Below are 26,933 nucleotides of genomic sequence, written 5' to 3'. Positions count from 1 at the left end.
GTACATGTCCAAACGACGACCCAACCAGCGTTCTTGAAGCGAGACACGGTCGACTGCACCGCCAACCGCCGTCTCAAGCTGGAAGAGCACCGCCGAGCGCACAAGCCAATGAGAGACGAGCGCCCGGACGGATTTGGGAAGTCTCAAAGTTTTGTCTCTGATCGGGAATGCTGTCGAGGGCGGACATTTTGCGTCCCTAGCCCGACCGTTGGTGGAAAGGAGAGGTCCAGAACGAAACGAAATCTGTTGGAGGGCACGTAAAAGCGGCATCCTCCGATGTGTTTTGATGCTGGCCCCTTTTTTTTCCCTTTTTTTTTATCAAGTCGGGCTTTGTCTGCGAATCTGCCGGGTGACTGATGTACGTTATTCTGGACGGACCTTGTCGCTCGTCTGATGCTGTCCATCTTCGTGAGTCGAAGACTGTGTCATTGAACACGTTCTAGGTTTGAATTGCTTGATTACGACTTCTTTTCTTTTCTCTTCCCTTCTTGAAAAATCAAATAAAATCAGAGCGCCAGGATTCAGGCTATTCGACGGCGCGACCTTGGCACAACGGCTAGCTTTGGACATCCTCACATCGGCTGTGGCAGAAGACACATTGAAGAGGACAGTTTCAAAGAAGGATGACCCCTGTACGTGCAGCAGCGTATGGATTCAGCATGAAGAACCGCCTATGGGACTACTGCGCATCATGGAACGTCTTCTAGGCCCATCGACACCCGATCATCACCGAGGGCAAGTTCACGCAGAGTCTGTTTGTACCTTGTGTCGTGTTTGCGCCCAACGACACTCAATGTCAACTCGGGAAGCAGGGTAATGACGCGGCACACCACAGTCCACGGGTTTGCAGAAGACAAAAGGACACCACGCGCTATGATCAAGGCTCATTCACGGGTCGTGTGTATCGTCGCGTTCTCTGCCTCGTTTACGCCACCGCTACATGCTTTCTCCTTTCTCTCGCTCTCGACACCGTCCTGCCTGAAGGAATTCTACGACTTGCTCGTGTCCCCGGTCGTGTAGACTCACAGCTCGAAAGGCCTGGTATTCATCCGACATGGAACAAGTGCATCCTTGGGTGACCATGTATTAGCAAACACCATGGTCTTCACACATGAGTCCGACCTTGGCGGCCAACTCACCAGTCTTCTCCCATGCTTGACGTCCGTGACGGATGCACAGCCTGAGGCATGTTCAGATCCCCGGCGAGCATTTCCAGATTCCTGTAGGCGTGTTCCCTGGCCGCCTCTCCGCACGAGCTGTCGCCCTCGATGATACTCAGAGGCCATGCGAGACTCCTGCCGGCGGGCGCAAATCGTCTCCCAAAGCCGTCCACCTCCACAAAGCTCGGGATACTTGCGAGCACTTCCGTCGCTATGGTCGTCATGTTTCCCCTGGCGTATTGCTCAAGCTCGCGCAAGTAGTCGGCCAGGTCCGGTTTGACAGGTGGTAATCGAAGCCGAGAGAGATTAGCATCGAATTGCCCTGCGGCGATTTCCCCGATCAAAGAGACCAGCAACATACGGAGCAGCCGGATCGTGTTCCATAGCTTGGCCACGTACGCGCTGGGATACCGGTGGCACACTCCCTCGTAAACCCGGCCAGGGGCATCAGAATCGGAGCCAGGTCCGACCGTGTACGACATCCAGGCGGGACAATCCTCGGAGAAGGCAGCAAGTTCTTGGTCCAGCACCAGAGCCTCGTGGACGAGGTTGCAGTCGGGGTCGGCCATCGCCCGCGCCTTGACGGAAGCAATCTGCTGAACAATGGGCGACAGCCTCACAGAGGCATCGTCGGCGTCGCGGAAGAGCGCGAGCTGCCTGTCAAACGCGACCAAGTCCGCCGGCACGGGGATTGATCGTTGGATGCAGCTGGTTTTGACGTTGTTGATGGCGTGGGCGAGTATCTTGCGCGAGAGGGACGACTTGACTTGCTGCGGTCCGCGCAATCTAATGAGCTGCCAGGCCCCAAGGGTGTGCGCCGTCCAGCTCGTCGGTGACTTGCCGGCTTCAAAAACAATGGCCTCGAACAAGCCGAGGACGAGGACGGAGACCAGTGTCCTGTCGAGGACTGCGGTCGCAGGGCTCGACAACGACTCGTTGACGCGAGTCAACGCCCCTGCGTACTTTTGCCTTGCATATCCGAGATATTGGGCCGATCTCACATGGCGAGAATACGCGGCGAGCGCCGTGGCCGAGATGGTCATGGGGCACGCGCCTTCCGGGTCGGCACCGTCAAGGCAGAACGAGGGCACATATCTTTGGAAAGGGGTAGCGTAGATGTAGCATGCAAGAAAATACGCCATGGAAGTGTGCTGTAGATCCTGCTGTAAAGGATACCGGACGTCTCCCAGCAAGGAGTTGATGAGTTGACCAGAGCGGGAGCACGGCCACGCTGAATCTTGATCCGCAACGGCGCCTTTGCTGCCCGACTCTTCTTTTTCCGGTGCGTGCATCAAGACCTCGCAGTACGACGGTGCCTTCTTCTCAAACTTGCGAGCTGTGCGGCTCGTCTCATCTCGTACTCGTAGGGCGCGAGGATCCCGGTATCCGGAGCACTCTATTCCTTTTCGCTTACATTGCGAGCATCCCGTGGGCACTCGGTCACACTAGACGACGTGACGGGTTAGATACTGTCCTTGCCATGTTCACGGGACACTCGTCCAATGCAATGCATGGAGATGCCGCCTCCTGAGGCGGCCGACACTGGGCTTACTCTTAACCTCCTCTGTCGACACGGAAGACATGCCGCAGAGGGCCGGCCGCTAAATACCATGAGTACGGTGGTCTTCTGTCTTTTCTCCCTGCCCTTTTCGGGTGGTATTGCGGAAGCGCCAAATGTGTTTGACCCAAGACTTGAGCGGCCTGATGTCTCGGCATGCCGCAACGCCGGCTTCGAACAAGCTGAGCGGCGGCGGCGGCGGCGGCGACAGGGCCAGCTTGCGCAGTATTTCCACAGGCGCCGAGTAGTTGGTTCGAATTCGGAAGGAATCCAGACGTTCCAAAGATGCTGGACACACAGCAAAAAAGGCGGCAACGGGAAGCAGCGAGCCCACACGAGTCCGTTCCTGAGCCTTTACTCCGGATAAGTCGGCGGATGACGCCCGCGAGATGTGTGTCCCGCAGAGGACGCGACGAGAATGACGAATACGGCGTCGATTACAGCCTATGCCGTGGAACAGAGTGATGGCAGATGCCCAAAGGTGGGAAGAAAAAGAAAGGGCGCCGAAATGCCTGCCACACCAGGAAAGGCGTCAGTCACGACTCGGGTCTGTCCGAGTTGACTCAGCAGCAGCGGCCCCGAAAGCGGCCACGGTCTGTTTCTATCCCTTTGATGCGCTTTTTTATTGAGAATAGCTGCGTGGCGGCGGCATTCCGTCAATCAGAGGCCCCCCGGATGTGCCCGTCTCACTGCGTCCTCCAAGGTTCGTGGCGCAGCCAGGGTCCGTTGAGATTCGTGTCACCCGCCGCGTGGTTTCCATGAAACCGTGGCGAGTCGAACGAGCCCCATATCCTGTTCAAGTACATTGCAAATTTGACGTCTATTGTCGACTATCTACCGTCAGCGCGGTTAACCACGGCCCATCCATATCAGCAGCAGTGTTGAGTCCCATCCCACAACTCGTCTGTCTTATCAACGGCGGAGGAAACCCTCGCAAGCCAGGTTGCTGTCTTTCCAGACCCTCTTCACCCTGCAGGTTAAACAGGTGATGGTGGTGGTTGACGAGCAAATCACTTGAATAATGATGAGCTTCTTCCTTTGAACCAGCACGCTGCGCGGTACTCTCTGGAAGAAACAAACCGGAGGCATTGGCATCCGAAGCCCGTCTGGTAGCCGTCGTGATGACACGGCTAATATCATCTCCGTTGATCCAGACCGCAGCCTGAGATCGGCAGCGCTCAGAAGTAAATCCGCCATACCAAAGCGTCGGCCCAATGCTGCACATCCGGCAAGGCGCCGCCGCCAACCGGCTTCTCGGGGACGTACGTGTCCAAGTCCCAGTCGGAGTGTAGATTATCCCGGTGTTTATCAAAGGTGACGTTGATTTTGTTACCGCATACCTGGTAGGCCTCGACACGCAGAGGCTGGTTCAAGCAGCCCGTGAAGTGAGCCAGGGACTTGAGTGCTTGGGCAACATCGTCATTGCTCAGGTTTTTGTCCCCGGCGCGCTGGGTGGTCAAGGTCGATATGTAGCATCCTGTGGTGCTGCAGTCGCGATTGTAGTCGACGGAGCAGCTTCCAGCATGGACGAAATGCGGCGGCGGCGACCATTTGCCTACCGCCGTAGCACGATAGTCGTCTGCCTGATGGGCATTTGCTAGGTATGAGTCGGGATCGTCTCCGGGAAAAGGTTGCGACTAGCACAATGGAGCCATGTCACGTCGGCGGGCTCACCATGAATCATGATGCCGTTTCCGAGGACAGAAAGTGCCGGCAACGTGGGCGACGGTAAGCACACTGAGTAGGCGGCTCGTGTGGCGGAAAGACCGAGAACCGAGACCAATTTGCACATGAGGTGGCATGAATGTGCAAGTTGATTTGACTCGGTGGGCCGTCGAGGTTGGTGGTTCGGTCTGGTGTGCAAAGTTGAGACTCGCTTTGAGACGAAAGAGGAAGGAAGGAACACGAGCGAGAGGCTTGGCGTGGCGGCTTGGCAAAGACGCCAACTTTTGAACACGGAACCCGGAACCTGGCACGAGTTTGGAAACTTCAGACATGCCGTGCGATGCAGGACCTCGAGGGCGGCAGCAGAGCAATTTACCTGTGTATTCGTCGAAGCCACCGGATCCCAGTCCTTGTCTGCCTGTACCCTCCCTCCGTTTCTTGTCCTCCACGTTTTGCAGCCGGTCAGTCAATCCACCCGCGCCAGGAACAAGGGCAATCCTGGGAAATCAATCCGAGTGTTTGACAGACGGACAGCGATGGAGAATATTTGGGCTCTGAATGGCCATTTGCCGCCATGTCACAGCTGCCATCGCCGTTTGCAGCAAGCAGCGATGCGATCAAGTTGAGCATTCCGCCCGAGCTACTCGGCCCATGTCCGCCAACTCGGATAGTTGGGGCGCGTTCGACCAGCGTCGTGGCTTTTACACTTCTCGGGGAGTCTGGACCCTCTGGTTGCCATTTTCGGCCCGGGTTTCGAAATCGTCATGTTTTGGGCCCGTGTTTTGGACCTCGGACCCCCCGTCACGTCAATGGCGTGACTGAGCAACTGAAAAATCCTCACGTCAAACCAGTTCAAGGCGTGAAATGGCTGGGAGTTTTGGAGGAATTCAAGCGCGTTGCATTGTGTCGAGAAAGCCGCTCCCGGATCAACGGCCGTTACCGAGTCTGTCGATGGCCCCTTGGGCGTTATCATTTCTGTCCCAGACAACCGTGATATCCGTGGATCTCAACTGCGTTGAAGCGCTTACAACTGCGACTTGGTTTCTTTCTTTCTTTCACGAGGAAACACCCACGAGCCGTCCCTGACGAGGCGGCCTCGATTAAATTGGCGAATACCAACCACCAACAACGCGGGTGGCGGGAAACAACACCACAAGTCACAGTCACTGGCATACGCACATACATGGGCACCGTGGCCGCTACCTTCTGCCATTCTCCTCTTGTTACTGCTGTCCTTACGCACTACTACTTGCATTATACATTATAGTAGCAGTAGTAACAGTTGCGTGGCGATAAGCGAGTCGACGTACGCCCGACATACCGCAATGTGGCATCCGCCATCGCCGGGTGCCTGCTCCTGGTAAAATACTTGCTTGCCTCCCACACTCCATGTAAAGTGGCGACTTGTTGTGCGGCAAGGTCATTTTCTCGACTGGACAAAAGCCGCGGGCCACGAATCTTCCCCCATAAATGAGGCCACGGGACCTTTGAAGGCGTTATAAAGGGTCTATTTGCCGTTGGAGGTCGTCCCGTCCGGACGGGCCATGCAATAAATCAATTCCACAACCTGGAGAACCCGCATGGCGCGGCGGGCTCGACGGGAACTTGCTCCCAGCCATTTCGATATTATCCAGATCAGATCAATGACTCATCAAGCTCAAGTTGTCGTCGACAAGACTAAATGCGGTGCGGGCTGGGCATCTTGCCGGTGGGCGGCGATTCGTGATGTGCGACTCGTCATGGCAGCAGAAGTTGCTGTAACCAAGCTCGTTGCCGATTGCGCTTTATTCGACAGGCCACGCCGTGTCAGTTACTTGCTTGCTTGCTTTTGCGCGCGCGCAAATCACGACTCCCAACGAGCCCGTGGTCGGGGCGTTTCTGCGCGCGTCATTGCCATCCGCTTGACGTATTGCATCATCCGGTAGGCTGTCTCCTACCGCTCTGCATCCAAATACAGCGGGAACTTTTTGAGCCTTACTCTATATCTCGCCTGGGATATACTCCATCGGGCAAGTGGCTAAAGTCGAGGTCCACTTCGGATGCAGCTCGGCCTGGCTTCCCTTCCACGGCTGGACCGCTTTGACGACTTATTGACTGCCCATGCTTGCTGTTGAAAGTCGCAACGAGGCAATCCGGCCTCGGGCCCGGCGAGCCCTGCCCTGCCCTGCCCCAAGTCGATCAGATTACATGGACTTGCTTGTGGAGAATCGAGAGGGCTGTCATAACTCGAAGCGGTTCCCGGCCGCCGGGGCTAGAGCGAGCACCGGCGGCCAAGACAGGTGAGACACGAGTAAGACAAGCAAGACAAGCAAGACAGGTAAGACAAGCAGGACAAGCAGTACAAGCACAGCACGGCTTGTCCTCTCCTCTCGCAGGATACCTGCCGGCTCGAGTGACGCTAATCCTGCAGATACCCGTACGCCGTCCCACGGAATACTAGACGTGGCGGCATGGGTGACACCAAAACGGAGCTTTTTACTAAACTCCAGCCCGTCCTGGCTGTATATAAATGCCATGGCTGGGAGGGGAGTAACTAGTAACTAGACGACATGGCCCAGCCGTTCCTCAGTCTCCATTGGCGTCCAGTGTCGGTCTCCATTTGTTGCACACGATGAGAAGAAATCAATGGATGCTGTCCCTGCTGGGACTCTCCACGGCGGCCGCAAGAGCCCGCATCACCGACAGCCACCTCCGGCTCCTGCAGCACCTGCACGGTAACGACGTTGCCGCCGACTATCGTGAGGCTCAGACTCCTCCTCCTCCGTCAGTATATACCCGGACAAACCATGATTCGGGTCTCCATCGCTTCCTCTACAACGACACGGAGAGTGAGTCTGCCTAGCCTCCCCACCGCGTCCCTCTGCCACGGGGACATGCGGCACGTCACACAGCCGTGACCAATTGATGCTGATATTGCGTGGTTCAGAATTCGCAGTCAACGGCACGGGCATTCCAGAGGTCAATTTTGACATTGGCGAGTCGTACGCCGGGCGTTTGCCCATCAGCGACTCCAAGGACGAGAGAGACAGCCTCTTCTTCTGGTTCTTTCCCACCGACAACGATGAGCACAAGAAGAAAAAGGAGATAACACTCTGGCTCAATGGAGGCGTAAGTCCTTCCCTCTCCCTGTCTCTCTCTCTCCCTCCGAGAAGGAAAAAAAAAAGAAGAAAAAGGAGAAGAAAGAAAGGAAGACGAGTCTGACCGAGACACGCCCAGCCCGGATGTTCGTCCCTCCTAGGTCTGCTCCAGGAAAACGGCCCCTTCGTCTGGCACCCTGGCACCTTGAAGCCAGTCCGGAATCCCTGGAGTTGGCATCACCTCACGAACATCGTCTGGGTTGAGCAGCCCGTGACTGTCGGGTTTTCCACTGGAAACACGACGATCCGCAACGAGGACCAGCTGGCCGATCAGTTCCTCGGGTTCTGGAAGAACTTCATCACGGCCTTTGGCATGCAAGGCTACAAGGTGTACGTGGTTGGTGAGTCGTACGGCGGATATTACGGCTCCTACATTGCCAGCCACTTTGTCAACGCCAACGACACCCAGTACTACAATCTCCAAGGCATGATGGTGGTTGACGGCATCAGCTTCGACGGAGACGTCCAGTCCGAAGCCATTGCCGAGACGTTCGTCGAGCAAAACTACAACCTGATGCCCCTTGACGACCGCTTCCGGGCCCAGGTGCACAACACATCGGAGCACTGCGGCTACAGAGACTATGTCGAGAAGTACTACGTCTATCCCCCTGCTGGGAGGCAGCCCTCGTTTCTTCCTTGGCAGCAGAGGCTCGCCAACGGCACCGTCACCTACAGAGACGGCTGCGGCAGCTTGTGGTCAGACATCTACAAGCGCGTCAGGAAGGACAACCCCTGCTTCAACATTTACAACATTCTGGACCACTGCCCGGATCTATTCGACCCCCTCGGTAACGACCCCTACTTCAACCGTGTCGACGTCAAAAAGGCCATCCACGCACCTCTCTCGGTGCAGTGGAGCGTGTGCGTCAACACGGCCTTTGTCAAGGACGACGAATCCCTCCCCCCGTCCAAATACGAGCTCCCCAACGTCATTGACAAGACCAGAAATGTCATGTACGTCCAGGGCGGCGTCGACTACATTCTCCCGGCAAACGGAGTCCTGCTTGCCGTCCAGAACATGACCTGGGGCGGCAAGATGGGATTCCAGTCTCGTCCCACCGACCCCTTCTACGTTCCGCGATACAGCAAGGGCAAAGGCAGCTACGGCACCAGTCTCCCAGACAAATCCGGCGTTGTGGGAACCTCTCACCATGAGCGTGGCTTCACAGTGGTCGTCACCGGCCTTTCTGGCCACGAGGGACCGCAGTATGCATCTACCGCTGCCTTCAGGCAGTTGGAGAAGCTCCTGGGTCGCGTACACAGCCTGAGCGACACCACGCCCTTTACACTACCGCAGCTGAGAAACGTGACACAGGACGAGCAGCCCTTGGGCAAAGGCACTTTTCCCATTCCCTGGGTCTACACCGGCTGAAGACGTAGGCGACGAAACGAAGCGTTCGAACGAGGAGGCAGGAGGAGGCTTGACGTCAAGGATGGAAGAGCAGGGACTGCGCGATATTGTCGATTTCATGACATGCATCACATCGAAACCAAACTGGGTGACGGGCTGTGAGACCAACTCTCGCAACATCCTGGTGGATAAGGCCGGAGCCTGTGCTGCGAACATCCTTGAATAACAGTCCTGAATGCGTCCAGAGTCCCTTGTTGTGAATGCGTGATAGCTGCGGATAAGTCATGGACGCCTCATCGCTCGCCGCAGCCAATGCCGGCCACGTATACACAGCGCCGACAGGACACGCCCCCGACCCGCGTAAGCCCGCCCCTGAGGCGTCTCGTGATTCTCTCCGTGTCTTGATCAGTGCAACACGGGAAGCAGGCCCTGCGCCTGGGCGTCCCTGACGGCTGCGTTGTACTCGGCCACGGCCGCGTCATAGGCACTTTGGCCACGCTTGGTGGCATCCATGCCGCCAAATAGCCTCACGGCCTGGTAGTAGACATCGGCGAGTGCATTGCAAACACGCGTGGCCGAAGTGCTCTTGCACTGATAATACAGACTGTTTGTCCATCTCGCGTCAGTACACGGTCCGGTCTCGACCTCGCGGGGTTTGCAAAAAGGACCACACGGCATACTCGGACTTGAAGTTGGAGTCGATCTTGTCTTTGGCGGCCCCCGTGAAGCGCTTCTGATTGCGGTAGTTTCGATAGCCAAAGTCGTGGCGGTGGCAGGCGGGCAGGAAAGGGAAGCCAAAGGGGTTGTCTGGCGAGCTGGTGCAGCCGTCTGACGACCAATCCAGGCAAGGGGGGTCCTCTGCGTCGCGACGACTGTCGAACTGCGGGAGAGTCGCCACGAAGAGGAGCCGATCGGTGACGCCATTGATGTCCAGGCGCCTGGGTGAGGCGGGCGCGGCCAGGGCCGTGGCGGCGACGGCGAGAAGAAGAAGGGCGTCGGGCTTCATGCTGGCAAGGCGAAGATGAGGGCTGTGATGCGTTCCCGGGCTGAGAGGGACGGAGAGACTGTGCCCAGTGGCGACCAAGGACGGGGAGGCTCAGAGTCGGAGAAACGGAGCGCGTCGTCTCGGGGCCTCTGCTAGGTCGAGTCTAGACTCTGGATAGAGTTCCCAGAGCAAGAACATCGTCGAGGCTCGGTTGGCGCCGTGAGCTAGACGCGGCCGCGGCCGTCCCGGCACGCCACATGCCAACCTCCCTCCCCCCCATCGAGGGCGCCACTTGCGCGAGACGATGGACAAGGCGCGGGGGTTTTTTCGGGCTCAACAGCTCGAGCGGTCTGGTTCAGCGGCGTTCTTTGAAGAGGAGGGAGGGAGGCCGAAACTTGGCGATTCCCATCAGCAGCCCAACTGCCGCCAACCTAGGTGAGTTGCGGAGTGCCCCCCCGTCTCTGCTGCGTGGCCAGCAGACAACACATGCGTAGCTACTCGTCACGAGGTGTTGAATGACGATCTCACGGGAGAAGCATCTTGGCGAAGCGGCGCAGCAGCCCTTGAGGTCCACGAGCGAGTGAGTTGGTTGTGGTCCACGTACAGACAGCAAGCATCATGGTATTGGCCACTTTCGAGAGGGGAGCTGGGGAGAAGAAAGGAAAAGAGAAACCCCAACCCCGTGACCGGGGGTCCTGGACTCCTGGGCTTGAATTCCCTCGGCGATCGATTGACACAACATCGGGTGGCGCTGCTGCAACACACACACGCACACATCCACATCGACGACAACCACCGTCCCGAGATTGATTGAAAGACTGCACCTGCACCGGCTGATGCACCATGACGCAGAAGAGACTCGCCCTAGGCCGTCCCCGTCCTCCCTGACATGAAAATTCGAGGCTAACGTGCAGCAGTGACAGACGTGCCACTGCTCACTGGCGAACCGAGCATTGCCTCGTCCCAAGACATGGGCGCGGGCCGCGACGGGCAACTTGCCAAGACAATAGTAGATTCGCTCGGCCCGCAGAGGCCAAGGACGGCCAAGATGCGGGATAAAGCCGACGGTGTTGCCGCCCCGCACAAGATGTGTTCTATATTTATTTTCAAAAGGGCCCTCTGCCTCTGCGAGTGGCTCGCCGAGCCATGGTCTGGAATAGTAACGAAGCCACGTCAAGGAACTTGCCTGGGTGGACATGGCTCACGGGCCACGAGAACCCACGGTGCTGCGTTTGGTGTTTGCGTCCGGTCAAGAAACATGGTCCATTCTCCAGTCCCCGAGTCTGCGTGAGACAACTGCCCGTCAACGGCGACGGGGAAGCGAGACGTTGGAGCCCGAGACGCGAGCGGCCAAGACGGCCAAGACACGTCTCGTCACTCAAATCAGTCGTCGACCATGCATGACTCGATAGAACGGAGAGAAACCCTCTGTTTTACGTGAGACCATTGCTTACATCTCCCCGCTTGCTTGGGGGTGGCGGTCGACGACGGGTTTAGAAGCGTCTGATACTCTGCTTCCCTGCCCTGCACCGCCGCGATGGGCTGTGAAACTACACATGGACTCTTTGAATTCGTACAAGTATGGTCAAGTGCGGATATAACAACTATACAACTACGTATCGTACTGCCACCGATCGTGCCACCGGGCCGTGTGCGGCGCACACATGACCCGACCAGCGATGTTTTGGGGCTAAAATTCAGGGCAAGAATCGACAAGACGGTATTGCCGAGCATGAACGGAATCCATCTCGAGAGCCGGAATTCGTACTTGGGCCATTTTTTCAACTGGCGATTCGATGCCCTACTGTTCGTCGGCAACAACGTCCATCGTGAGAGGCGTCATACGACTTGATCCATGGCCAGCAGTGAAGCCCAAAGCCGAACACGGAGCAGGACGTAGTAAACATCAAGTTGACCCATCTCCATTGTCCCAGTACAATTCGAGATACATGTCCTGTCGTTGACATCTTGGCAAAATCGGGCGAGGCATTGACCCGGGACTCGCGTCGGGTTTGACCTCATCATTTGGCTGGCTGGCTGGGGCTCGGGGCGCTTGCGTGGGCACATTGCTCATGAGCTACATGCGGTCCCAGAGTCGGCTGCGGAGAATGTAACCTTTGTCTCCTTTAACGGCGGATGGTATCATGGGACTTTTGACGAAACTGCCTCTCCTGGTGGCCGGTGACTGACTTCGTAGTGTGACAATGACTGGGAACAAAAGGACACATGGTCTTGCACGCATCTACCAGCAAAGTGGGTGAAGCCTAGTTTCCCAAACCACGCCGGGTGTTCATTGGATCGACCGTGAATAACCACCTGCTATCTGATTGTTTGCAGGATAGACAGCCCAGGCTGGAGCGGCTGGAGCCGTCCCCGGAGCCAGGAAAGACGGTGTAAAGAGGCGAGTGGATTTCTTTTGTAAAGTCTTCTGTGTAAGTTTGGTGAGGAGCTATTTGCCGATGGACCGGCGCCTATCCTGTTCCTTGTTCACAAAACGACGACGGGATGCCTCTTCGAAAGACAACACAACGCCGGGACATTGGCCACCCGACCCAGGTGTGCTCAACGTACTGTACGGGCATGAAAGTAGTCCTTTGGTTACAAGAGAAAAAAAAATGACCGTTTAAAACTCCACTTGGTGTGCTGGGCCGAGTCACATCCTCGCATCATCCTGCTTGTGGTAGTAGGGCATGTCATGACGAGCTGTTCAAGGCTGGTGGTTCTCATGGGATAGTGCAGCAGCCGAATTCTATGCGACACAGAGCAGTCAGCTTCTTCTCTCAGCGACGATGATGCATCAATAGCCTCGTCCAAAACAGCATCGGCCTACGCGTACACATGTCCACAGCCTACGGCACTTCAAGGTGCGCGACGGCATCTCCCGACACACCGCCAAAAGTCCCAAACATCAGACGCTCGATTTTGTCTCATTCGTCAACGCAAATGCCGGAGTAGAATCGTTCTTGGGCGAGGGCGCAACATCAGCCCCGAGACGACGGCGCCATGTTGGAACGGTTCGCCGACATGGCTGGGTGGAGCTCCCAGACTCGCTCGAGGTCTTTGGCAATCTGGTTTGCGATTTTCTGATCCAGAAACTTGGGTGGAATCTGACAAACAAAGCTAACGCTTGCCCTCGTTTCCATCTCAATTCGCGATTGAGCATGACTCACGAGTGGTCACGTGCAACGTTTCCAGTTGGCTCCGGTAAGTACGGAGTAACAGTGCTCATGTCTGCATCGGCCGTGGTTGCTCCTGCCCTGCCGCCCACTCTTGCCGGAAATCCGGCAGCGCCAACAGGGGTCCGTCTCGCTCACCGCCCAGATACGCCGCACCCGCCTACCAGAACGCCCGGAGACCGCCCGCAGACCCGCCAGTCCATTCCACTGACCACCGAACATGGCACCCCTCGGCATCGCCTTGCCGACGAGCCAACCAGACCGCACATCGAGTCTTTTAGCACTCCGTGCTTTCCAACACCGGCCGGTTCGCTGGGCCGAGAGTGTCGTTTTCTTCGAGATGCCCATGGCTCTGCTGGTACAGGGAACACGTGCGCCGTTTCGAGATGATTCCTCGGCGAGCATGGTCATCCGTATATTTCCCGTACGAGTTGAAGACCAACATGGGTTGCACCGGGGTGGCCAAGAGCCGTGGTGATTGATTCGTCCCGAGACGGTGGCCTCACATGAACGAGGTCAAGTACATGTCATGTACGTTCATTTGAATTTCCGTCAAAGCAGCTCTACACCAAAACTGATCTAGTCGGGTTGCCCCATCTCTCATAGCTCTCCTGAACGCAACGACGATTACCATCGGCCCTCGGTGCTGAGTCCCTGCTCGGCCTGCTGCTGGGCATGGCGCTTAGCCTTCTCACGATCAATGTAGTCCAAGCCCTTGGTCTCAACTTCGCGGTCAACAAAGAAGCCAATGGCCCCGGCAAGGATTTCCTTGGCCCTGGCGTGACTATCAGGCTGGCCTGTCAAGCTCGAGCATGATTAGCATTGCCCAACCGGGGCGAGGGTCAAATGCACGCCGACCATTATGGACATACCGTTGCGGGCAACGTGATCCTCGTACGCCTTGGCGGCCTCATAGGCGGCAGCACCGCCGATGAGCTCGTGAGACCACTGAGCTTCGTGGGGACGGTTCTTGACCTGGTCGTAGGCCTGAGCCTGGTCCGAGTCGCCTTGGACATCGTTAGCTCGTTTCGACGACGGGATGCCCTCGATATCGCGGGAGCATTGACAACACTTACCATCAAACCAACCCATTGTCTCTGAAATGAAAGTAAATGGAACGTGGATGTACTCGAAAGAATTTGGTGTGCGTAACGTTTGGAGAGGATGTGACAGTCCAGGACGATGGGAGCTGCTGGGCTTTTTATACAAGTCTGGTCTCGGGAGTCCAACATCCAGGGACCATGCGGGGCAGTGGTTAACCGCTGGTGTGAATTAACCGGTCAGCCTGTCGACAGTAGATGCCGGTTGAAACAATAGCCTCAAGCCGTGAGCCAAGACCCTCCTCAACCGATGTTGAAGCGGTGGTAAGGGCACGTAACTTTGAGTTACTTGGGCTTGTGGTGGTGGAGACGGGGACCATTCAGTAGCTGTCCGAAGGCGTCAACATACGTCCGTTGGTACCGCCCTCTGTTCTGCCTCCTTGTTGATGGAGCTGTGTCGATTTGAAATGCGTCGGCGTCGTTGACCATGACATGGCTTCCAACACTCGAAAAACGCTCAAGGTTCGCCCATCAGTGGCGACTGCTGCCACATAACTCGTACCGAGCCCGAAGTACAGCTCAAATATGGCTCACAGAATTCAACGTTTCATGCAGTCGACATTTTACCCGTCTTCAAAAAGCACTCCAAGATCACCGGTGCCTCATGTTCATCACACATGTTACAGATGCGCTTACCGCTGTCGTGCCTTGTGGCGAATTCTAGACCTCACAAACGCCGTGGGAGCAAACCATGAGCTGACGTTCAATGTCGTCGATATTCGAATGTTCCGCCTTCTCACAGCCATAGCTTGGCGTACACCCCATGACACCGTCGCGTCAGTTGTATCAGAAAGGAGAGGTTCTGTTGAGCCTTGCCAGCTCAGCATCCAGCGTCGGTATCGACACTGCGTACTCCGTGCTCCGTGCATAAAGCACCTCGGCGTTACCTCAGCAATCAGGAAGTGATTGCAGCGGCAGCAACAAGTGCTTGACCTGGCGAGAGTCGCCAGAAGGTTGTTTGTCCAATCAATACCGCGCTGTTTCGGTACAAGCTCGAGGAATGGATCATCTCTGTGCGAGCCTTTCTTGACCACTCCAAAGGTTCATCAGGGCAGCATTGACGAGCGCAATGAAATGAGTCAATTGGCTGACCCTGCCTCCCCGGTTTGTTCCTTGTCTCATAGGAATGCAATTTTATTCGACGGTCCCTGAACTCTATCCCGGCCATAATTCATGCTCACACTCATAACCCTCACAGCCGTCCTGTGCAAGGCCATGACTTCACCTGCTTCGACTTCTTCCTCTTGTTGCTTTTAAATTTTACTTATTTGTCATCCTTGTAGAGCTCCGACTGAAAGCGCGCGGATAGTAACGGGGTCGGACAGGATCGAGCAGGGTTCTTGGTCACCTTCAGTGAGTGAATATTTCAACTTTTGACCTCAAGCTCATTGGGATGCGAGGACAAACTGACGAGGAACAACAGAAACAAAATGCGGCAGTTCCGTTTGTCACCGATCTCTGAACATGGGACAGGACCGCGTTGTGAGCCGAGTCCATCATCACCTCCATTGTCGCGACCATGCCATGTCCATCCCGCACGAGGCCACGGCCTTCCTGCGAACCAAGACTTGTCTTTTTCCGTCTGGTGTCGTACTGCAGATCGTGTCTTTGATCCCCTCACTGCAAAGCCGCAAGCAGAACTGCACTAGTGTAGGCACAAGTCGCCGTTCAACCAACCGCTACAGCCACACTAACAGCACGAAATCTCCACGACAGAAGTCCGAGTCCCCGATCTAACCAACTGACTACCGGTCTCCCTCCATCTCATCTCCCCTATGCCCGTAGACACCTGGCCGGTGCGTCACATCGCATGCCAACTAGACGTACCTCGTCATTTCCGCAGCAATGCGAGCCGACTATTCAGGAGTCGGAATATTGAATGGAGGAATTGAAGCAGGTGTGGAGGGCCTTGGCGGCTCCCGCACAACATTTTATAAGTACATCACCGCAGCCTCCAGGTGTCTCAATGTTGGTGAAGCTGTCTCGCTCGTGGAAGCATTCACCCCCTCAGAGAAAGAGTGTACCTCGCTCTGCCTGGTGGAGGCGACCGTCTTGCACTCTCGGACATGATGTCGGCCACGTTCCTCACGTTGTTGGCCATGGCCCTCGGAGTCGTATCTGGTCCAACGTCGATGCGCAGATGCGAGCGCATGAAGAACCTCGTGACTTTTGGCGACAGCTACACCGACGAGGGTCGCCTCAACTACTTCACGCAGCATCATGAGGCACCGCCGATTGGGAAAATGCTCCCTCCAAACAACAACACGTGGAGCGGTGGATATGCATGGGGACGGCTCGTCGCCAACACCACGGGGGCAAACTACTACGACTACGCCGTTGCGGGTGCTCAGTGCACCAACAACGTCGACTCACGCAACCTGGCTGCAATCAACGGCCCCTTTCCCTCTGTGTTGGAGTACGAAATCCCTACTTTCGAGAAAGACATTCACTATCCCGGTCTCTATCCGGATAGGGAGGCGCACAACACCGTATACGCGCTTTGGATCGGCACCAATGACTTGGGCATTGACGGGATCCTGGGAGACAAGCAGAAGCCAGGCACAACAATCAGCACCTACGTGGACTGCATCTGGAGTGTGTTTGACCACATCTACAAGGCCGGGGGGCGACAATTCGTCCTGCTCAACCAGGCACCCCTCGAGCGTTCACCAATGTACGCCACGCCTGGGTCGGGCGGCCTCGGAAATCACCAATACTGGAGGGACAAGACCAAGTACAACGTCACAGAATACGAGAACAAGATTCGCGAGTACACGACCAGCGTGAACGCCATGTACCACTACGGCGCCCCCTTCAACCTAGTAGTCAAGAAACGCTGGCCGGGAGCAAGCATCAGCATATTCGATGTGCACTCACTCATGATGGACGTCATCAACGACCCTGGAGAGTATCTTGACGCCCCGGCCGATGTGGTCTCTCCCTACCGGACCTGCCTCGACGGCTGTGTTGATTCCAAGAACCCCAGGTCGAGTTTCATGTGGTAAGTTGCATCTCCCGCGGCCAATGATGCGCCATCATCGCCGCCGACCTCTTAGTCAAAAACAGAAATCACGCTGCACAGATGCTCACAAAATTCTTTCCGCAGGTACGACGAGTTACATCCCGCAGAACGCATGGAGGAGATATTCGCCAAGAACTTCATTGAAGTGGTGCACGGCAGGTCGAAGTATGCCACATACTACACGGACGGCAGCCTGTCTCTTCTTGCTGTTTTGACAAGGTACGACATGTGCATATGGCAGGATGCATAGTTGAAATGGCACTTGATACAAGCTTAAATTACTCTTCTCGGTAAATTGCAATTATTGTGCCGTTCCGTCGAACACGCACGTGCGACAAAGGGCCGATTCCTTCTTTCCTGGCCCATTTTAGAAACTATCTGTTTGGGCGGTACATGGTTTAGATATCAACTCCCGATAGGACGGGGGATTTAAATCCATTTTTCTAATTAGAAAAAAGAACAAACAGGCAACGTACGGCACATGAGCCGCCCAGAATGACTCCTCAACGCATATTCATCCCCACAGCAAGGGCAGGACTTAGTCTCAGTCTCAGTCAACCTAGCAAACGGGAGGCAGAAAAAAAAGAGACTTGAGACCACGTGCCCCATACTGGAATCGAACCAGTGATCTTATCATTACTAGTGACACGCTTTACCACTGAGCCAACGGGGCTTTTTCGCGGTGGGATGAGGCGGAAGAGGAGCAATACCACTTATAGCAGGATGCGGTCTGGCCCTCGACGGAAATGAGGGCATCTATCTGGCTTTGTCTGTGCACAACTTACAACTTAATAAGGGGGTTGACAGCCACTCAGGATGGGGCGGGAGGATCTGGAGTAAAATTCAATTTGGCGCCAGTGAATCCGTGACATGGATGAGATGAGCCGACTAAAAAGGAGAAAGGCAACGTCTTTTTCAGGGGTCTATCAATAAAGACTGATGAGAAGAATCTCGTGGGCTTCCAAGAGCTGCGGCAGCCACTGTGATCCAGGTGCAGACGGAAACGGCTCCTCGACGGCATAGTGGGGGAGTCCAAAAAGAAAACACATTCCAACTGCCATCATGCTTGTTGTAGGACCACAGTTAGCCGTCTTGTGCTAAACGAAACCGAGGCTCAAGCTCCCCTATTTGCTTCCAAAGTACTTCATGTATCGAAAGACGTAATGCCCCCATTTCGCATCAGGTCCCTCGTTTGGCGGAGGAGCGGGCGCGTACTCGTCCAAGTCAATGTCAAGAGAGCGTATGGTTTGGAACCCGCACTTCTCATACAGGGGCCAAGCAGGCTCGGAAGAGTGAACCCACGCAAAGGCGCCGTGGCGATTGCAGATGTCAGTGCCCCAGCGGAGCAGCGCGGAGCCGACGCCGCGGCCCTGGTACTTGGGGGACACCGACAGGCCGATGATGAAGAGGCATCTTGTTCCTTGGGGCATGACCTCTTCCATCCATGCCTCCAGATCGGCTCCTGTCCGAGCTTGCAGTCTTGCTATGGGGTCTGTTTCCTCCTTTTCCTGGTCAGGGCCTTGCTTTCCATTTCCGTCAGTGGCGTGCTGCTGCTGCTGCTGCTTCTCGTCCTCCGAGTCGGCCCCTGCTTCTCGAGGCTTCTTCTCCGCAGGCGGCGGTGGTTTGCCCTCCATCTTTGGCATCTCTTCTGGCTTGAACCCGCGAAACCCCCAGTTGCAGACGCCCATAATGTCCCCAGTATCCTCGTCGACGACTTTGATGGCGATGCAGCGCGGGTTGTGCAGCATGCTGGGCAGGCTCTCCCTGGTGATGCTGTTCATGTCGTAAGCCTCCCTTCCGAGACTTTTCATTTGCGTCTGGCGATCACCAGCAAAGGCATCCGCCGTGAGCTGGCCAATCTCCGGGACGTCGTCCAAGCGGACGGCTGCCAGGGTGCACAGCGGATCGGGCATGGCGAGAGAGCGATCAGAATTGAACTACTAGGCCATTGCAATGCGGTCCGTCTGCGGATGGACACTGCGGCGCTCAGGTGGCAGTCTTATAAGCGGCCAACTGAGTCAACCGGCGGACAAGGTCGCTCTAGCGTGCGTCGGAGGCGGAGACTCGAGAGGTCGGTGAGAACCATGTAACTTGAAGATGGAGCGTCGATGCCGCATTGGCATTGGCACATTGGATGGCTTGGTGCTTAGCTCGCGGAGCTGGCGTAGAATCATCTCGGCACACTCGGGCCCCGAAGCTGAAGCTGAAGCCGAAGATGCAGAGCGCAGAGAGAGCGTAGGGTTGCAGCAGCGGCTCGTCGACTCGGGTCAAGTTGATTGGTGAGGGGGAGCCAGACTCTAATTTGTCGAGAGCCAAGACGGTGCGTGTGTGCGTTTGTGTGCGTGTGCGTGACGAAGCGCCAAGCCCGACCGTCGAGCTGCTGGATTTCTGTTCCTTCCTTTTCCAACGGCCGGGCCTCTGGTGAGGCGAGGTCCTGCGTCCTGCGTCCAGCGTCCAGCGTCCTGCGCCGTGCCCTCGCCCGCTCCGTCGCCCTGGCTCGCGGACAAAGACCAAGCATTGCACTGAATGAAATGGTCGAGCTCAGCCTGGCCCGTCGACCTGGATTGCGCTGTGCGGTGCAGCGATCGAGTCGAGCGTGGCTCCGGCCCCCGCGCAAGCACCTCCAGCACCTGGACGCGGCCCCTCGGGTCACCCAGGCCCCTCCAGTGCCGCCGTCTCAACCGTGGCTGGCGTCTCCGCGGCGTCTTGCAGGCCTGAAGGCGCGCCTCCCAGCGGCCGCAGGCCCCGTGGTGCCCCCCCGGCGTCCCCGACGCGCCGCCAACAGCCGGCGTTCCTCCCTTTCCAGCTGTCCCCCTCCGTCTGGCGGGCCGTCAGCTCTTGCCGCATCGACATCATCCGCTCGTCTCGTCGGCACCGGCATCATCGCGACCCAACCGCCTCGCGCCCGTCCTCCCTCCCGTCCTCCCTCCGGCGCCATGGCCTCGGCGTACAGCTTGTACCATGGCGCTCCCAACACTTCCCCCTACACCATCACCGCCATGGGTCGCTGGTCCTGTCTCAACAGAACCCTGCCTCGTAAGCTCTCCAGTGCCGTCGCGACAGCACGGTTCGACTGACCAAGAATCAGCTGCCGACAAGATCAGAGCCCTCCACGTCTACGACTTTGATAACACCTGTACGTAGGCCTCCCGGCGCGGCCCGCGCTCGCTCGCTGTCTGCCCCAAAGCTCGTCGTGCTCACCACCGGTCTTCAGTATTCAAAACGCCGCTGCCCAACCCGGCCCTTTGGGCTGGCCCGACAATAGGACTCCTCGCTACCCAGGAGGCCTTCGCCAACGGCGGATGGTGGCACGACAGCCGCATTCTCGCCGCAACAGGCGAGGGTCTGGACAAGGAAGAGCCTCGAGCCTGGGACGGATGGTGGAATGAAAAAGTCGTCCAGCTGGTCCGGCTCACAATGAAGCAGCCCGACGCTCTTTGCGTGTTGCTGACTGGTCGCTCCGAGAAGGGCTTCAGCGAACTGGTCAAGAGGATGGTCGCCGCCAAGCGTCTCGACTTCGACCTTGTTTGCCTCAAGCCGCAAGTCAGCCCGGCGAACCAGCGATTCCAAAACACCATGCACTTCAAGCAGCTGTTCCTCAACGCACTCATGGAGACCTACAAGGCAGCTGCCGACATCAGAGTGTACGAGGATCGGCCAAACCACACGAACGGGTTCCGCGAGTTCTTCAGCGAGTACAACCGTCGACAGACCGTCTCTCCGACCCGTGGCCCCATCAACGCCGAAGTGATCCAGGTGGCCGACACGTCAACCACCCTGGATCCCGTCATGGAAGTTGCCGAAGTGCAGCACATGATCGACATGCACAACGACTCCGTTCGCCGCCAGCCAATGCACCTGCGGTCAAACAGGCTGCACATCAAGAAGACCGTCTTCTTCACCAGCTACATGATCAATCCGGAAGACAGCAAGAGGCTCATAAAGCTTGTCAAATTACCCTCTGGACAGTCTGCCAGCGACGTCAAGATCCACGCCAACAATATCCTGATATGCCCACGGTCCTGCCCCGCGGGCATACTCAACAAGGTCGGCGGCATGGGCGGGAAGATGCTGTGGGAGGTGACCGGCACGGCATGCTACGACGACAGCATCTGGGCGGCGTGTGTGCAACCTGTGCCCCCTACGGCAGTCTACCACACAGAGAACCCTGTGCCGTTGGTGGTGCTGGCCGTCAAGAAGGGCACGCGACCCGTGGACGCGGGAAGAATCGAGCACTGGCAGCCGTTGGCGGCTGGCCAGTCTTTTGTCTTTGACACCACAGTGGGCGAAAAGGTCATTTTGCGTGTCCAGGAGGAGGATCCCCGAGAGGACGAGTACGGGAGTTTATTCAGGAACAGGCCTTCCAAGAGAAAACACGGAGCCGACGAGGGCCGGGCCGCCAACGGCACGCACGGACAATATGGCGGCCGCAATGAATCGAGGGGCTTCCATTCAGGCGGCCGCGGGGGAGGTCGCGGCAGGGCTAATTCCTCGAGGGGCTTCCGCGGCGGCGCGAGAGGAGCAGGCAGAGCCGGGGGCAAGGGTAGAGGTGCCGGTCATCACTACCGATCTTTGGATGATGTCGAGCCCAAGCATCGGCAAGGCGGCTACGGCCAGCCAGTCAGCTACGACGACGCCTACCCGCCCCCGAGCCAACAGCAACCCCAAGGGCCTCCGCCAACGGCCCCGAAAGCATCCCTTGGTCGTGGCGCGTCATCGTATCAAGGTCGTGGCGGGGGCGGCCGTGGAGGTGGTCGGGGTGGCGGACGTCCCGTGGGTGGAGGGCAGCCTGCGAACAACGCCGACTTGCAAAACTACTACTAGCGAAGGGGAGGGGGTCAAAGGAAAACTACGTCTGTCAGGATTCGTGTCGAGGCCGTCAAGGGGGAAAAAAAAAAGGACGGATTGAACTCTGGTTTGTCCCATTGTTTTCGGCGTCCAGGAGAGCGCCTCGATACAACCGGCCCTGAATCCCCGATGATCGAGCAGAATCGCACCATGGGAGGGTACATACAGGAGAGAGTCACATTTGTAAAAATACACCACTAATTTGACGATAGCTTTGGGTGTGCGTTACGATTCCTCCGAGGACATACTCTCTGCCCCTGGGGTTGCTCATCAGGTGACGAACCGTCCTCCACTGCAAGACGTGTTCGGCAACAATTTGATACGACTCGAAATCGTCGTAGGAAACGCCTTCGTGGGACGTATTTGTGACCCTGTTGTGAGTCATTGTCCTCGAGGTAAATAGTGCCACATGCCCAAAATTTTTGGCATCCCCAGCACGTCCCTGTGAGGTGCACATCTACTGCTCGTCTTCACTGTCCTCGTCTTCGCCTTCGCCTTCTTCCTCGGCATTCTCCAGCCATTCAATCAAGACCTTGCAGTTGGCCTTGAGCGCGGCCATTCCAGCGCCGTCGGCTGCCCTCCCGTCTTGCCACCATCCAAGGATCCCGTCTTCCTCAAGGATATCTAGAACATACAGCTGCTGGAGCATCGCGGCCAGCAGGGTGCTCAGCCTGGCCTGGTCGTGGTTCTTGATGCGCTGGAGTGCCTTTTGCGTGGCGAGAATGTACTCGACCTGTTCTGATTCCTCGCCGCCGACGCCGACTTCGCCGATAAAGGCCGTCGCGCCCTTCTTCAAGGTCAGCGCCTTCTCTGCTGCCTTGGTGGGTTCTAGTGAGCCGTGCTCCGGGGTCAGAAGCTCGGCGGCGCGAAGGGCAAAGGCCGTGGCGATGGCTTCTCGCATCATGCCATCTGAGGCGTCGTTGGCAAGACGCAGTCCCATGAACTCGAGCTTGGCGCCGTCAAAATCGCTCGTCTCACCGCGGAGGGCGTCCAGGAGGCCGTGCACCGCATCAGCGTGGAACGACAGCTTGCCGGCAGAGTCGTCCGAGGCAAACGACGAGAGTCGCGACCGGGACGACGAGGCCGCCCCGGGGAACAAGAAGTTGTCGTCTGCATCAGAGTCGGAGCCCGCGTCAAATGCGAGTGTGGAAATAGTCGATGTTGAGAGGTTGAGATCCGCAAGTGAGTAGATGAGAGACCGTTGCAGACGCGAGGCGTCCCTCTCGTCCAAGTCGTCCTCGTCGTCAAGGTCGGTTAATGCAGCAGCATTTGTGCTGGCCCCAAGGAGCTCCGTGTCCTTGGAAACAGGCTCTCCGGAGGGTGTTAAAACTGACAAGATACTGCTCTTGTTTAACGTAATGTCGTCGCCGATCTGAACCCGCGAGCCGACTAGAGAACCAGGAGGCAATGTGCAGCCCTTGCCAATAAGCACCGAGTCGCCGACAATAGAGCGCGATATTCTTGTTCCATCCGAAATTATAGTGTTATCCCAAACGTATGAGTCCTCCAGGACAACATTGGCACCAATCTTACAGCCCGAGCCAATAAAACAGTTGGATATTCGGGACCCAAGTCCGATGGTGGTGTCCCCGGCAAGGACGGCGTTGGATATCCGCGCGTCATGTGCATGGAAAACGTTGTGCTCCATCACCAGTCCGTTTGCATGGCGCTGATACGTCTGATTCGGTACAAGATTATGCTCTGGGATAAACGGGAAGGTCCATCGTCCCAGAATGTCACGGCTGATGGCATCGTACATCTGGAGGTTGCTTGCACGGGCGGCGTATCCATCCTCCAAAATCTCGGCGTAAATCATCTTTCCGTTCAGCTCCCAATCTTTCAAAACGCCGTGGAGAAAGTTTCTCCGGGGAAGCTCATAGTCGAAGCTTTCTGACCAGAGGGCCAATACTTCAGGGGTGCAGATATCAATGTGGGCGTCGATAAGGTCGGAACGGATTTCGAACTCGGTGGACAACTCGTCGGGGATGGCTGGATCGAGTGCCAAGTAGTGGTCGCTTTGTAAGGGGGTCATTTCGTCGTATTGCAAGCATCTTTTATTATTGGCATCAACTGCAAATATCGGCGTGATTCCGTTGGTCTTTGTACGGTGGTGCTCGTCACCACCACTGCGCAGGACAACTGTCATGATATTTGCGGCGCTCCTCCCTCTTCGTTTCCGATGTGCTGCGAGGACGCCATCCAGCATAAAATTCGACACCAAGTCTCCGTGAACCACGAGAAAGTCGCCGTCGACGAGTGATCGCTTATCCAAATCGCGCAAGATGTCCCCGGCGGACCTCGCATCTGACAAACGAACAAACTGAACAACCGAGAAGGGGCAGCATCTCGACGTGGTAGCCCATCTTGACTGGCCAATGTAATCTTCGACTTGGTCTGTGAAGGCACCGCAGTATATGTACACTTCACGGACGCCATTCATGGCCAGGAACTCCAGAGTGTACTCGATGATTGGAGTGTTCCCTAGTGGTAATAGACACTGCCGCGGAGAGTAGTCAGCCCAGGAAAGGCACAGGCTTTCCAAAAAAAAAAGAGAGCGAGAAGGGGGAATATCTCCAAGCGCCTGATTAAATCTTACTCTTGGCTTGTCTATCGTGAACGGCCGGAATCTGTCTTGAAACGAGTCGGCCAGAATCTAGGGAGGGCACGACATTAGCCTCGAACTTGGATCACGAACCATGAGCCCCGCGATCCGACATACAACTGCTTGCAAGACATCCTCGCCGTGGCTCTCGGTGTCAATGCCCTTGGCCGCGCTGTGCTTGCCCTTGTGCGACATGGCCGGCTGGACAAGATGGCGAAGACATGAATGGGTTAGCTGGGAAAAGTTGAATCATGGACAGGAGACCGTCACAGCACAAATCTTGATGAGTCAGTGAGCGGTGGGTGGTGAGCTGTGGCAGATGTTCGTTCGCCAGCCCCACTCGAGTGCTCTGGAGTCCTCCGACTCTGTCTCTGAACATGGACGATGGCTGCGGCTCGCAACAACTTGTGTTCACCTCGGTGGCTTTACAAGTTGGATGCGAGCTTCGACAACTCGGCTTTATGTGCCTACCCTATAACCTCCCTCTACCAAGGATAATAGGATAATACTTCGTTGCTGTTCAATGTCCATGATCTCTTCGCCGGGCCAGGTAAGCGCCTGTGTGCACTAGCCTGATATGATATGATAGACTTGCTCTTTCCTAATGGAGAACTGAATTCGTCTTTACAATGCCAGACCTTTCCTTTCTTCAATAGACAATGGGCACCAAAGAACGGGCCTCGACGAGACGACCCGGCCTCAGAACTGACGAGGCTCAGCATACGAGATCTAGGAATGGATAAACAGTCAACCTCAATGGAGCCCCGGAAGCGTGTTGGATGAGGCTCGAATCCGATCGAGTGTGCCAGTGCCAATCCAATGTTGCACGGGGTCAGTCACTCCCACGACACAGTGAAGCGCCATCCAACGTCTGCAGCAAGCAAAAATACCAAGTAACATATTAGCTAGGGCTGCTTAAGTGAGTTTTGGGTGTACGCCATACACAGCTTGGGATGGGGTATAATAATGCAGCCGAGGGGACAAAAGAGCACGTCACCACCAAGAAGCCGTCTCACGGGTACCAGGAATCATTCGACATCGTGCAAGCTCAAGTAGGCGACGCAGTGAGCCGGGTCGGAGAAACGCCCAACACCGTCTCTTGGCTTGTAGCGTTGCGCGGGAAGGCGTCAGGATGCGGCGGTCAGGAAGGATATTGGCATCTCGGCACAGTTCTTGGCCCACCGGGCGATACTATTGACCACCACCAGCAGAGGAACGTTGAAGCATTGAGCATATGCAATTGACAAGGGGACTCTGTGTCGAGACGTCGTCTCCCGCCATCCTCCCACCCTCCCACCTGCAGCAGTCGACGTCACGTTGAAACTCATAACCATCCATGGCTTGATGTAAGTTCCGAACCGCTGGGAATGCGAAAGCCTCAGTGGCTTCAGCAGCAATACCAGACCAGGCACAAGGCCCAACGCGAGAAAAGCCTGGCCATGTGTTTGTCAGCTCAGCTTGTAGGTGTTTGTCGCCTTTCAGAATGTGACATGTTGCGAGCATGGGTTCCTGAGAAGTGAAGAGAAGAATAGTCATGGAACGTTTCGGGGACGGGGCTTAGCGGCATCGTGACATGGATGAGATTGATGTTGACCGCGTGCGGACTCAGCTGGGCCGGCCCATGCCTACCTAAGCAGCAGGAAAGCCGGAGGCGCCGAGACGACAGACAACCCAAACCCAAGACACAAAGACACACACGGCTGGGCCGTCACGATCCTGGCAGGGCTCTCCAATAAGACGGCATGAAAATGTGATAACGTGATCATGGTGGAATTGGCGACAGGAGCATGCAAACATGCCCGTGGGTCGTGATACGCCGAGACCGGGTCATTGAGATGAGGTGTTTATTTTATTTTATTTTATTTTATTTTTTAATTCCCCTCTTTCTTGTTTCACGATGCCGGCCTTTCGAGTTCATCTGCTGGTATCACACGAGCTGTAACAATTTGCTAAATGTTGCATGTTATGGAGTGATGGAGCACGACCAGTACTGCCTCCCTCCCTTTCACCCAGTTTCCCGTCCTTTTTCAGCTGGGATCAGATCAGCGGGTGGCTCGATCCGCGGGCACATCCGAGTTCCAGCGGAGTAGTAGTGTGTAGGTGAGAAGAATATCGGATCCAATCTGAGGCTCGGCGACCCGCCATGGCGCACTTTGAAGAGTAAAACACAAACAAGCGTTGGAACGAACGAACGACTTGACTAGATCCGTCTAGCTGGCTCGGCGCGAGATGGCGTGGGAATGAGCGTGAGGCGAGCGTGAGAGCAGCTAGGGTGAGAGAGAGAGTAAAAAGGTGAGGTGAGGTGAGGTGAGTGTGGTGGCACCCACAC

At 56.4% G+C, this 26,933-nt stretch overlaps 8 protein-coding genes across 8 annotated transcripts; 3 read left to right on the top strand and 5 right to left on the bottom strand.

Moving 5' to 3' along the window:
• Positions 1-1,135: 1,135 nt before the first annotated feature.
• MAM_00054 (Phospholipase C/P1 nuclease, core) lies at positions 1,136-4,510 on the bottom strand (the record flags this gene model as incomplete). The annotated part of the gene is made up of 3 exons (XM_040818854.1): positions 1,136-2,605; positions 3,918-4,315; positions 4,393-4,510. 3 exons carry the CDS (start codon positions 4,508-4,510, stop codon positions 1,136-1,138), a joined length of 1,986 nt encoding a protein of 661 aa, XP_040682118.1.
• A 2,484-nt stretch (positions 4,511-6,994) lies between these two features.
• Positions 6,995-8,892, top strand: MAM_00053 (serine-type carboxypeptidase; the record flags this gene model as incomplete). The annotated part of the gene is made up of 3 exons (XM_040818853.1): positions 6,995-7,211; positions 7,310-7,491; positions 7,600-8,892. The coding sequence occupies 3 exons, from the start codon at positions 6,995-6,997 to the stop codon at positions 8,890-8,892; spliced, it is 1,692 nt and encodes a 563-aa protein (XP_040682117.1).
• Positions 8,893-9,276: 384 nt separating this feature from the next.
• On the bottom strand, positions 9,277-9,877 carry MAM_00052 (p15-like protein; the record flags this gene model as incomplete). The annotated part of the gene is made up of 2 exons (XM_040818852.1): positions 9,277-9,475; positions 9,552-9,877. The coding sequence occupies 2 exons, from the start codon at positions 9,875-9,877 to the stop codon at positions 9,277-9,279; spliced, it is 525 nt and encodes a 174-aa protein (XP_040682116.1).
• Positions 9,878-13,659: 3,782 nt separating this feature from the next.
• On the bottom strand, positions 13,660-14,124 carry MAM_00051 (uncharacterized protein; the record flags this gene model as incomplete). The annotated part of the gene is made up of 3 exons (XM_040818851.1): positions 13,660-13,829; positions 13,905-14,039; positions 14,109-14,124. 3 exons carry the CDS (start codon positions 14,122-14,124, stop codon positions 13,660-13,662), a joined length of 321 nt encoding a protein of 106 aa, XP_040682115.1.
• Positions 14,125-16,201: 2,077 nt separating this feature from the next.
• On the top strand, positions 16,202-17,404 carry MAM_00050 (acetyl esterase; the record flags this gene model as incomplete). Its single annotated transcript, XM_040818850.1, has 2 exons — positions 16,202-17,133; positions 17,239-17,404. 2 exons carry the CDS (start codon positions 16,202-16,204, stop codon positions 17,402-17,404), a joined length of 1,098 nt encoding a protein of 365 aa, XP_040682114.1.
• An 874-nt stretch (positions 17,405-18,278) lies between these two features.
• MAM_00049 (Acyl-CoA N-acyltransferase) lies at positions 18,279-19,067 on the bottom strand (the record flags this gene model as incomplete). Its single annotated transcript, XM_040818849.1, has 1 exon — positions 18,279-19,067. The coding sequence occupies one exon, from the start codon at positions 19,065-19,067 to the stop codon at positions 18,279-18,281; it is 789 nt and encodes a 262-aa protein (XP_040682113.1).
• Positions 19,068-19,685: 618 nt separating this feature from the next.
• MAM_00048 (uncharacterized protein) lies at positions 19,686-21,978 on the top strand (the record flags this gene model as incomplete). The annotated part of the gene is made up of 3 exons (XM_040818848.1): positions 19,686-20,190; positions 20,243-20,290; positions 20,369-21,978. The coding sequence occupies 3 exons, from the start codon at positions 19,686-19,688 to the stop codon at positions 21,976-21,978; spliced, it is 2,163 nt and encodes a 720-aa protein (XP_040682112.1).
• A 481-nt stretch (positions 21,979-22,459) lies between these two features.
• On the bottom strand, positions 22,460-24,799 carry MAM_00047 (translation initiation factor eIF-2B epsilon subunit; the record flags this gene model as incomplete). Its single annotated transcript, XM_040818847.1, has 2 exons — positions 22,460-24,499; positions 24,722-24,799. The coding sequence occupies 2 exons, from the start codon at positions 24,797-24,799 to the stop codon at positions 22,460-22,462; spliced, it is 2,118 nt and encodes a 705-aa protein (XP_040682111.1).
• Positions 24,800-26,933: the final 2,134 nt, after the last annotated feature.

Source organism: Metarhizium album, assembly GCF_000804445.1.
Source record: "Metarhizium album ARSEF 1941 chromosome Unknown scaffold_1, whole genome shotgun sequence".
NCBI classification, from domain to species: domain Eukaryota; kingdom Fungi; phylum Ascomycota; class Sordariomycetes; order Hypocreales; family Clavicipitaceae; genus Metarhizium; species Metarhizium album.
Note: the sequence above shows the minus strand (reverse complement) of the source record. Positions and strands in the feature narration are given on the sequence as shown.